The following is an 11,691-nucleotide window of genomic DNA, read 5'->3' on the forward strand; positions in this document are numbered from 1 at the left end:
TTATCCCAACACTAGCAAAGTTTCAGGGAGCAGAACACCAAACAGCTGACCAAGGTCCACAGCCTCAGCAGCTGTGACCCCTGCATGTTACTGCTTAGCTCAACTTCAAGGTCTAAAACACGTTCTCTTCAACCTGTAAGCTCAGTCTTAACAATCCTGCTTCTCTTGAAGCCTCAACTTTTGTATTAAAAATTCCAACTGTCAGCTTTAAAAAATGAAAGCCAAGACGAATCTAAGAACTAGATTGGAATATTTCACTGCTATGCATTCAGTTGTTACCTTTTCATAGCTATGAAAACATGTACAACTCGATCAGGTGAGTTTGGGAAGAAGTCTAGCACCTCCGAACACCCCCTTGGTACCTGTCGGGTTTGAACGCGTGGCACAAGCCCCTGTGGCAGCGACTCTGCGCCCTGTCCCGGCCTTGAGGGCCGCCGCGGCCACGCAAGGTAACGCGGCGCGAGAGCCACCGTGGGGGCTTGAGCCACGCGCTGCTCCCAACTGTGGTCAGGGGTGTTCAACATGAAACCAGCAGTTCGTGTTGCACTTGGGGAAGGGCCCGCAGGACTGCGGAGACCGAGCAGGTTTTAGCAGGAGGTTAGAGCGCTGCCAAGGAGGTTAGTGGAAAAGCCAACTGAAGTGAACTCCAGTTTTGCTGCAGGCAGGGGGCTGTCCTGGCATCTCTGTCTGCAGCTTTTTCTTCTTTCTGGGTTATCAAAAAATAAATTGCAGCAGCAGTTGCGAGCCACGGCTGCGCTGGCTCGAGTTTCCGTGAGCTGCTCTCTGCTGGGGAGGAACTCGGGTCTTTCGAGCTTGCAGCTCAGATGATCCCGGGGGGCAAAGAGCTCTCCAAGAGCTCGGTGGGCAGGGAGCCCACGGTGGCTGGTGCGAGCCCAGAGCCACCACCCTCCACACAGCCCCGAGCGCCTGCGCTGCTGTGGAGAGCTCCTTCAACATCACATCTTCTTTTTTTTTTTTTTCCCCTGGGATAAACACAGAACTATAGAAGCACAAAAGGCAAAGGCTGCTGCCTCAGAGTGCAGGTGGCACCTACAAGCGGGTGTCACCCTATCACTGCAGGCAGTGGTGCTGACGGGTGGCCTTGGGCTGCACGTTGGATCACGGGAAGGAGCCAGCAGCCCTGCCTGGGGCGAGGGCGGCCTCCCCAGAGGCCCCAGCGCTGCCTCCTCGGCCTCCTCCTGCTCCTCCTCAGCCTCCTGTCCCTCCTGCTCCTCCTCAGCCTCCTGTCCCTCCCGCAGTCGGGCCTGGCCAGGGCAGCAGGGCTCCACCAGGAGCCGGTCACTGCAAGGTGACAGCATCAGGCCTTGAGCCAAGAGCTATTCCCAGCAGTCCCTCTTTGTGCAAGTGTTTAACTCACGGATGTTTAACAGGTTCCAGCACCTCTTAGGAGAACGTAGAGACCTGCAACACTTGTGACAAATGCTACAGAGTCCTTAAACGGCCCTAACTTCAAGTGTTATCTCTAGCACAGGTCTCAGCTTTAGGTCATGTGGTAGAAGTGTGTGGATGGGGGTGGGAAATGGAGACTTTCTGCTTTTACCAGCCCCTCCTCGGGGACAGGGTACACAAGGCATGAGCTCACGGTGTTGGCTTTGGGAAGTCACAGGGCAGGAGGAAGCCAACGAGAACGTCCTGGGTCTATCTGAGGGTCAGATACAAGTCACGCTCAGTGAGGCTAGACAAGACTGCAGGTCGTTCGAGTCACAGATGCTTGCCAGCAACAACTGGAAAACTTCCCCACCACTGCATAGACTTTTAAGACAGTGCTTTGTCTTAAATGAATCAGAGCCTATCACTGCACGTTGCATGAAACCCACCAGGTCACCACAGATAAGTCTGTTGAACACCATCTCAGGTGGGATGGATCTTCCTGGCCTGTAGGGTACCTAGTGCAGTATCTGCAGGATGCAGATGGAGTTCTGCAAGTCCAACTCAAGGAACACAGAGACATCATGTCTCAAAAAAAAAAAAATCACTTGAATTTAAAGTGTAATAAATTTTTAAACTGGAGCTGAGTTCCTTAAAAATAAGGTCGCTGATTTGGCTCTATTCAGACCCTGATACAACCTAGAGGTTTTTGTTCATTTGGAAGGGTTGTTCCTGGCTTGCTGGCTGGGATCAGTAGGATTCTATTTGGTTCATCATGAGTTTCCGGCTGTACTCATAGGCCAGGAACAGAGCCCCGTTGGCCAGGAATGCACGGATCATGGTTGGCTTTAGTCCAGAGTAGAGGGCAAACACACCTGAAAACAAAAGGAGGTCGGGTTAGTAACATGTAGGTGCTAAAATGCAGATCAGCAGCAACTTCTGCGCTTTCATTTCGGAAGGGCAGTGAAGTGACTGCTTAGAGGGACCCACACCTGAACTCACTCCTAACTGCTCAGGGTTTTAGAGCATTTCTGGATATTCCAGATATAGAAGCAATACCAAGAGTTGTAACATGAGCTTAACTATTTGATGTTATGTCTAGTGTATGTTAGAAGCCTGATCTTGGCTGTGACAGGGTCCTTCAGTGGGCTCCCCTGCTGCAGTTCACAGCAGCCACACCAGAACTGCGGAGACAGAAAGAAAAGCAGCAGAGCTGCTGATCTCCTGCACAGCTGCAAGCTCAAATTCTTGCCAGCATGATGAACATCTGCCCAAGAACCAGGCCACAACTTGTATCTGTTGCCATTAACCTTCTTGCACCCACATTTGTGATGTCTTCCAAATATGAGACGCTTAGGGGGATGCTCATGGTTGTCAGGGCTAGGTCATATTCACCAGAGGTCCCTTGGTCGGTCCTCTATTAATTTCTATGGGAAAAAAAACATTCCACTGAACTTAAACAGTTCCCATTTATTTAATGTTTAGGGTTAGTCACAGGTAAATGGAGTTCATTCATCTATTTGCTTTTAACGCAAACAAAGTTTTTGCTAGCTTTAAGTGACTTCTCTGCTGACCTGAAAGCTACAGTCGAACACTGCAGGGTCACTTCTTAGTTGCCAGAACATAAGCAGCATCAATATCTCCCCTAAGAATTACTTAGAAGTTCTGTTTTGGTTTTTCTCTCAAAAAAATGTTATCAATAGACTAGACCTCTTGACTGCTTTTCAGCACTGAAGGGACTAAGTTTGAATCTGCAGCCCTACAGATTCTGTGGATATGAGCACACTCACCTTCATTCCTAACAATGCTTGCAAATGTTCCCATGAAACCAGCCTGTTTTCCAGCCATTGAAAGAACCTGAATCCTGGATTTGACACAGTCCACGGGATACACAGCAATCCACAAGAGGCTGCCTCCAAAGCCTCCACTTAGTATTAAAGGAATGGGACCTATGGTAAAGGAAAAAGTTGACATTTTTATATATAAACAGCACGAAACATTACACTGTATAAGTGGCAGTGTATTTCTTCTACAGAAGTGTGAGAGAGACTGCAGAGGAACCTGCACATGGCAGAGGAGCAGCTTCTGCCTCCCTGCCCCAAACCTTCAGGTTAATTTTAAGCCACTTAGTTCCAAGTGGACCAGAAGCTCAAAGGTTGTAAGGAGTGTCTGTCAGCTACAGGCTGTGCTAATCCAGTTAATGAATGCACTCCAGACTTCTAACACCACTCACCCTTTCAGGTACGACCACTTTCCAGAGCTCCTGGTGAGAAGCTCTAGAGTCACGTCAATAGTGACACTCATCCCCTACAGACGTTTGCTACAGTGAAATTACTGCACGGTCAGTTATTTCTCGTGATGCAGCTTCGTTTTGCATTGCAGGTGGGATGTGTGCAAGTGTTTGGCAACAAGGGAGACCAGAAAACAGGCAGTTGACACATTAACTCCCAGCAAGACAAAGGGTTATCGTTAAATCTTTCCAAAGGAGACGGGCAATCTTTATTCTGCTATCTCCCGACTTCTGAAAGTTTCATTTTGGAGCTTTAGTGTTATCTTAGCGTAATTGTAGAGATATTTAATGGTTAGACAAGTTACAACTTTCTATAAAGATCAGCATGTATTTACACGTCCTCAAGAGAAGCCCAAGGCTTCTACATCACTCTCAATGTAAATAGCTGCTGAAATAAAGTAGCTCTGTGCTGAGTGTTAACGGAGTGCCAGATATTTAAGTCAATTTTAATACTGCTGCTAGCAACATAATATGTATTTGCTCTCCATTCCCCAAGGGGTAACTTTTCAGCAGTGCCTCCCTGCACACACTTCTCCCCACGGCGCCCGGCTGGGGGCTGTGGGGAGGCTGCCGCTTCCGCGCGGAGCGACGGGAGCCCGACCTACCCAGCTCCTCCTTCGGCCTCCCGGAGGCGAAGAACGTGCGGCTCAGCTCGTAGCCTCCGAAGAAGAAGAAATACCCGGGCACCTCCCGCAGCAAAGTGCTCGACAGGCCGCGGTAAAAGCCGAAGGGCCCGTCCTTTTGGAGCACGCCCTTCACCACTGCCCACACTGTGCTGAGGAAGAGAGCGAGGCCGTTAGCGACTCGTGACACGTCGCACGGGCCAGGTTATGGAATAAGCAACAAGAGCGGCGATTGCGGAGCGGGCTGCGCTTACCTGTGTCCGTGCAGCACCCTTCCCGAGAGCTGCATCTCGTGCATGGCCTGCAGGCGGCACTTGACCAGCTCGGTGGGGCACAGCACGAGGGTGGCGAAGGCGGAGGCGAAGGAGCCGGCGGCGGCGCTCTGCAGGTCGCTGCGGGAGAGAGCGGCGGCGGGAAGCGGCGCCCGGCGGCCTCGGCCGACCCGGGGACGCTCCCGACGGAGGGAGAGGGCGGCCGCGCGGCCCACGGGGATGGAAAAACTAAGTACATCTTCCCCTGCAGCTCGGATAGCTCCCTGGGTGCCAATGGGAGGGATTGTATTGCAACCCTTACCCTTTCTCCTAGATTTCAGTGGTGGCAGCCGAGTGAACATAGTCACAGCCTTCCCTTCTGGGCTTCAATCAGGATTTCTTTAGAGCTTTCTAAAGAGAAAGCTCTTTAGAAAGAGCTCTTTAGAGCTGTCTGGAGAAGAGAAGGCTGAGAGGGGATCCCCCTCATAATTAACATGTATAAGTTCAGGAAGGGAGAATGCAGAGAGGAAGGGGACAGGCTGTTTTCACTGGTGGCCAGCGACAGGACGAGGGGTAATGGGCATAAGCTGAAACATAGGAGGTTCCATCTCCATGTGAGGAGGAACTTCTTCCCTGTGAGGGTGACAGAGCCCTGGCACAGGCTGCCCAGGGAGGCTGTGGAGTCTCCTTCTCTGGAGATCTCCCAAACCCGCCTGGATGCCGCCCTGTGCCCTGTGCTCTGGGTGTCCCTGCTGGAGCAGGAAGGTTGAACTGGGTGATCTCTAGAGGTCCCTTCCAACCTTGAATATTCTGTGATTCTTTGTTTTACTGGGCAGCTTTGGGGGACTAATTGCTTCCAAAAGGAAAGCATGGGCAGGAATTGCCTTATACAGATCTTTATGTTCTCAAATCCACTATTAACGTGGATTTTCTGGTGGAAGATGCTAGGAGTCTGAAACCAAGGCACACTAGATGATTGTTATCACCTGTGTTGTAGATGAGCTGCTTTCATGAAGGCAACTGTGTGACCCAGCTGGGGCAGAGAGATAAGCACCAAACAGGATAGCCCTGCAGCCTGCATTAGCTCACAGCATTATAAACTTATAATAGGTATAATTACAAATATTATAACTATTATAGTTACTATAGTAACTATATATATAGTATATATATACACACACACTATATATATAGTTATATATATATAACTGTAATTATAAACTTATAATACTGTGAACTTATTCTGTGATTTTTCACATATTGCAAAGACTGGACTGATAAGCTGTCAGGACCAGCACAGTCCTGCCATAAACTCCCAAAACTGCACAGCTTGTGATACTGCACACCAAAATTTTAGTATGCCAGAATTGCCCTGCTTATGATGTGCTTAAAGGCTCTCGCTGCAGCTCGTGGTGTCGTGGTACAAAAGTGGAGCCTCTCCCATGGGATGACCCCGTGCGCAGCAGTTCTGAGCAGCTGCAGGATCAGAGAAGGATTAAAGCTGCTTCTCACCTCGGGGAGCGTCGTGAAGCTGAGATAGCTACAGAAACTGCAGCTCTGCTTGCACAGCCCTGCTGGAGCACCCGGCTTGGTGCACAAGGGGCATCCGGGGTGAAACCTGCTAAGCTGAAAGCTGCTGGAGCAGACTCAGAAATACGTATGTCACAGGGTGTGCTGTTTCCTGCAGGCATTAGGCTATGGGTAAGAGCCAGGCAGGAAGGTCACACACTGAAGACTTGGGATGGAAGAGGTGCCCTTCAACCATGCACTAAAGAGCGCACAGAATCCTTTCTCTTCGTGTCAAAAAACATCATAATTTCCACGTCCTATAGACTCTGAGCAATGTACATAAAGGACTAAGGCATAAGTCACATCTTTCTTTGCTTTTCTTGATGTTTTTAATTCCACATGCAACAGTTCAACTTGATTTACTGTCCAGGTGTTGGTCTTTAACGTACTGAACTTCACTGCAGAAGTGAGAAGTCTTGGAGCCTGTGCAGGTTCCATCTCAATGGAAATGCCTCATTCAGCATTATTCTCAGTGGAAAAGTTTTGACCATCACAGCACAGGAAGAAAAAAAAATGTTTTACTTTATGGTGATGTTTCTATAAGAATATTTATCTTGTTTTTCAAAGCAAACAATCTGTTGGAGTAGATTAGTCACGTACTGAGAAAGTCCGACTGAGGTGAGCAGGGATAATAATTGCCTCAGTTTAGACTTTAGCATGAAAGCCAATAAGTTTGGTTGAATTAAAGAGACATTTAAAGAATAATGGAATTTAGCACTTCTCTTCCCACCTGTCTTCCTGTCTCACATCTTGGTGACATGTTTTCCTTTAAACTGCAAAAACTCCTCTTTTGTAATTGTCTTTGTCACTGTTTTTCAAGGTTCACACACGCAGCAAGGCATCCCTTAGCACAGGGAGGCTGCACACGTCTATTTCCAAGCAACTTAAACATATCCCTGACAAGCAGCTTAGAGCAAAAGCAAGATACTGTAGCTGGTTTTGAGAAATCCCAGGGACCAAAGAATAGTGTGTATGGAAGAAAGGTATTGCTTAAACACGGCTGGGAGCACGGTCACATTCAGCTCGGCTGGTGGCCGTGCACCTTTTGTGCTTCGGGCTAAGCGAGCGGGGCAGTTTCCCTTAGGCAGTTTCCCTAGGGCCGGCACGACGACGGTGCCTCTCTCAAAGGGGACCCCCAGGATGATCCAGAAGAGCGTAGGGATGAGGGAGAAACCCTTCCAGGAGAACTAAATGCTCTAGTGTTTGGTCCCAATGCAGTCCTGCCTGCCTTGCTGCTCAGAGGCAACAGTGAGAGTTGAAAGCACTGGACACTCAGGCTGGGTTTGACAAGCAGTGGGTGTCAGAGGCCCTGGCTACTGCTGGACACTCAATGTATCCCATTCTGTGTCCTGCTCTGAGGATGGCAACACGCTGGTGTGCACTGTTGGGAAATTTCCGGCACTATCCCAGCTATCTGGATCACACACAGGCACCCAGCACTCCTCAAGCCCTGGTTTCCAAGAAGTGATCCTGGGTGCTCTGCCAAGTCTGCGGGCTGCTCCGAGGGACCCGCAGGAGGTAACGAAGCGGCCTGCGGTCCACAGGGCTGCATCCCACCTTTCCGTGGGAGAAAAGGAAAGGCTGGGTCTACAAGTTAAGCCAGCTAAAAATTCCTGATCTACAACAGCAATAAAAAAGTTGATAACAATTCTACCTCAAATGAGAGAAAATAATGGTGAAAAAGGCAAAGGGGAAGCAGCTGATATAACCTGCTGCCTCATCACCTCATATGGCCTCCTGCCAAGCTTGAGACTAGAGTGCAGCACATCTTAACACCCGACACAAGGTGTGTGGTGTCACTTTTGGATACCTGTCTTGCACTTCTGTAGCTATTTGTGTTACAGCAGAGACAGAGGAGCCAGAACCCCAGCTTGCAGGCACTGCACGCAGAGCTGGCAGGGGCTGAAGCCAGAGCAAAGCTGCTAAGGGGAAGCAGGAGAAGGTGCTTCAGGCCTGTGTTATTCCCAGGCAAGGGGGCTAGGACAGGGAGGATGTCCCCAGGCCAGAGCCACTAAGGCCACCGACTAAACTGATCATGTGGTGACTGATGAATCCTCGGAACTAAACTGAACTAAGGCTGGCAGCCGACTCGGAGGAAATATCAGATGGATCCTCCCTGCTGTCCTGGCCCGAGGGGACCCCAGCTGTTGACAGGGCTGTGGACACACACCGGGCTAAACTGAGCCTCAGTCCAGCCACCGGGGCCATTATGTTCAAGTCTTTACAGCAGCAAAGGCAAACAAACCCAAAGAACCTACAGGGTAAAAAAAATAGGGAAAAAAAAAGGTCCTTTCCCTTCAGCTTGTCTCCCAGTGAGAGGCACCAATATCTACCCTGGAAAGTCAGAACATGGAGTAGGGGGAATGCCAACTTTAGAGGTGTTGCAACGCTCACTCCCTTTGGGGAAGTATTTCAGCTCTTGGATATTCCATTTAAGCTGACTACCCAAACCAGCCAGCTGCAGTGACTCCAGACTGCTCTACTGGAGTTAGATGCCATACCTTAAAAAATAAAGAGTATAAAATAGGGCATAAAACTCAATGTCCCAGAACATACTACGCAGCATACTGAGTAAGGGAGAGGCCTGGGGCATCTCAGATGCATTAGAACAACATATACAAATAGCAGTCACATTTATTCTGTGTGTGTGTGTATGTATACATATGTATATATACACGCACATATAGTTACATACATATGTATACACACACACATATCAAGTTTGTCTTGAAAAAAATATATACACACACATTATATATATATATAAAATATATATATATAAAAAAAAGACAAGCCTGATTTTTGTTACTAACCTGAGTTTTGTCTTCCTGTCCACCCCGACAATTTTCCTCACAATTTGCTGGCAAAATCCATAGCACATGAAGAGAACGGAGTTCTCGGCGATGTTGGCTACGAGGGCCGGGGTGGTCCCTTTGTAGAAGCCTCGGAGTCCCACCTGCTTGTAGGTCTTCACGAAACAGTCCACGACGCCCTTGTACATCTCGGGGAACGTCTGCATCTTCACCTTGGCCGTGTCAAAGGGCTGCCCGGTCACCACGCACGCGGTCCCACCTAAGCAAGAGGGGCAAGTTGAGAGGGAGACCAAAGCTCATCACAGGCAAAGGGCCTAGGTGCATAAAACACTATAACTTTAGTTGTGCAGGGGGCAGGATGGAGGAATTCTCTGCTGGAAGGGCAACTGCTCTAGTTTTAGTGCGATGGCATCTATTAAGTCAGTGGTGATTTTAGCTCCCTGCAAGAGGGAAAGCAAACAAACAAAACTCCATGTGTGGAAAAGCAGGAACAGCTTGATTCTCATAAAGTGTTTCTTAAGCTTAATAAAAAATGGCTTTTTGAGTAATCAGTTTTCTTATATAAATAGTCACTTAATACAAGTTATTGCCCTACAATTGAGTCGCCTGTGAGTACAAACTAGTTTTTCACCTTGTTCATTAACATAATGGTTCAGAGGCCCTATTTTAGGTGTCAACACCAACAAAACTGCAAGAATTGTAACCACGTGACACAAAGATTCGTCTTAAAGACCATTTCAGGACAAGAACACTGCTGAGAGAACTGCTGTTAACGCTAATGAGACCCGATAGACTGATAACCAAAGGCAAGTCCTTAATTTCGAAACTCCAGGTGACTCTTATTTACATTTATTCCCACATACTGTAAGAGACAGTCCAGGAGAGGTTAAAAAAGGGCAAGAGGGCAGCGTTTCTCAACATGTTATCTTGTCCAAACACAACTGCAAGGTCAACACCCGAGAAACTTGTCAGATACTTTTACATCAATGTCTTCTACAACCACATTGCCCACACTGTCGTATTTTTCCATGAGATCCAAGTTAATCCAACAGTCTGGAGAAAAGCCTGAGGATTACACACCACTACTCCTTAGTGAAATTGTTTTATGGCAGCAACATATTGGGAACTCTAGCAGCAAGCAGAGAATGTCCAGTATGAATTTCATAGTTTTGGCCTTTTTAAGAGAGCTATCCTGAAACAGAACCTATTTCCTACCAAGGCCCAGCTGGCACACGTGTACCCTAGAGAGGGCAAATGAACAAGGTGCTGCTTTTCAGCTATGAAATTGAAATAATTATCCAAATAGGATAAAAATACTGAAGAAAAAAACAAGGCAGCATGTGTGAACCCAGTTAACAACAATCTACTTTTATTGTTCCTCTAAGGGAGGAGAAAAATAAGGCTGCTCTGGCAATTCTAAGATTCTTGTCTTTGCAAACACACATCTGTTCTGCATCGTTGTTCCTCCTCTGCAATGAGGCACCTTGGGCCCTTAAGAGGAACCCAGCATCCCACTCCCCATACTACGGAATTCCCAACCTGGGGAGTCAATGAAAGTTCCAGAGCAAACTCTGAGAGGAGGCAACACCTCAGGAGGGATAACCAGGAGGGGAATGGCTGCTTTACCTCGGAGCAGCAACGTGAGCCGCATGTGGAAAGCAGAGCTGGAGCTCTGGAGAAGCTCAGTCCATGCTGCCTGCAAGGAGCAGCTCAGGCAGATACAAGTCTGCAGGACAAATACTGGGCTCCTACAGGAGCAAAAGCAGCCACATGTAGTAAAATAACATCCCAAAAAGCCAAGGAGAAGAAATTGCAAAGCCAGAAATGTCCCTGGGCTGAAAAATTGGGATTTGACTGGGAATGGCTTTTCCAAAGAGAAAGCTCTCTTCTTACTGCATCTCTGCAGGTGGTTAAAGAAACCAAGCAAGAAAAGGCAAACAACTTTGTAAGCTTCACAGTAAATATTGAGAGCTCTGGATAAAACATCACAAATACTATAGAAAATAAAAATGTTCCAACCAGCAGTAGATACTGTACCTGCCCCAGCCCATTAACCAGGATTTTAAGTTTAGATGAAGAATCCCTCATAATAAAAGGAAAAGAGCAGGGAAGAGAGTCCTGCTTAATCAAGGAGTGATTAGAGGTTGCTCAGATCCTATGCCAAGAATACAACTCACAGGCAGCTAAATAACTTGTTCTCTCTTGTTCAGAATTTATTTGCCCCTGAAAGAAAGGGCTCTAACTAGTACAGAATTATTTACCAGCTAGTAAAGAGCATCTGGCAAGGCAGGTTATGCATTTAGCTTGTGCAGCAGCCAAACGCTGTGTTAAATGCTGTTTCTAAAGGGAGCAGAGATCCCCGACTACAAAAAAAGTCTAAGCAGCACTGAGCCAGTTGGTGGAAAGAGTGTTAAAAATAAGCAAATACTAAAATAAAAAAATAAAAAATAAAAAAAATAAAAGTAAAAAAAATAAAAACAAAAATTAAAAAAGTAAAAAAATAAAAATAAAAAAAATAAAAAATAAAAAATAAAAAAAATTAAAAAGAAATAAAAAATAAAAAATAAAAAATTAAAAAGAAATAAAAAAATAAAAAAATAAAAAAATAAAAAAATAAAAAAATAAAAAAATAAAAAAATAAAAAAATAAAAAATTAAAAAGAAATAAAAAAATAAAAAAATAAAAAAATAAAAAAATAAAAAAATAAAAAAATAAAAAAATAAAAAAATAAAAAAATAAAAAAATAAAAAAATAAA

The 11,691-nt window shown here is 46.6% G+C and overlaps 1 protein-coding gene across 1 annotated transcript in view; it reads right to left on the bottom strand.

Moving 5' to 3' along the window:
• Positions 1-1,596: 1,596 nt before the first annotated feature.
• SLC25A15 (solute carrier family 25 member 15) overlaps positions 1,597-11,691 on the bottom strand; it is an 11,699-nt gene continuing 1,604 nt past the window's right edge. The window contains exons 2-6 of the mRNA XM_026053331.1: positions 8,936-9,194; positions 4,557-4,694; positions 4,285-4,454; positions 3,180-3,338; positions 1,597-2,264 (exon numbers count right to left, since the gene is read on the bottom strand). Of these exons, the coding sequence (XP_025909116.1) occupies positions 2,140-2,264; positions 3,180-3,338; positions 4,285-4,454; positions 4,557-4,694; positions 8,936-9,194 (851 nt within the window). The 3' untranslated portion in view covers positions 1,597-2,139. The remainder of the gene's footprint in view (positions 2,265-3,179; positions 3,339-4,284; positions 4,455-4,556; positions 4,695-8,935; positions 9,195-11,691) is intronic.

The sequence above is a fragment of the Nothoprocta perdicaria genome, unplaced genomic scaffold (genome assembly GCF_003342845.1).
Source record: "Nothoprocta perdicaria isolate Ctin4 unplaced genomic scaffold, notPer1 scaffold_98, whole genome shotgun sequence".
In the NCBI taxonomy this organism is placed as follows: domain Eukaryota; kingdom Metazoa; phylum Chordata; class Aves; order Tinamiformes; family Tinamidae; genus Nothoprocta; species Nothoprocta perdicaria.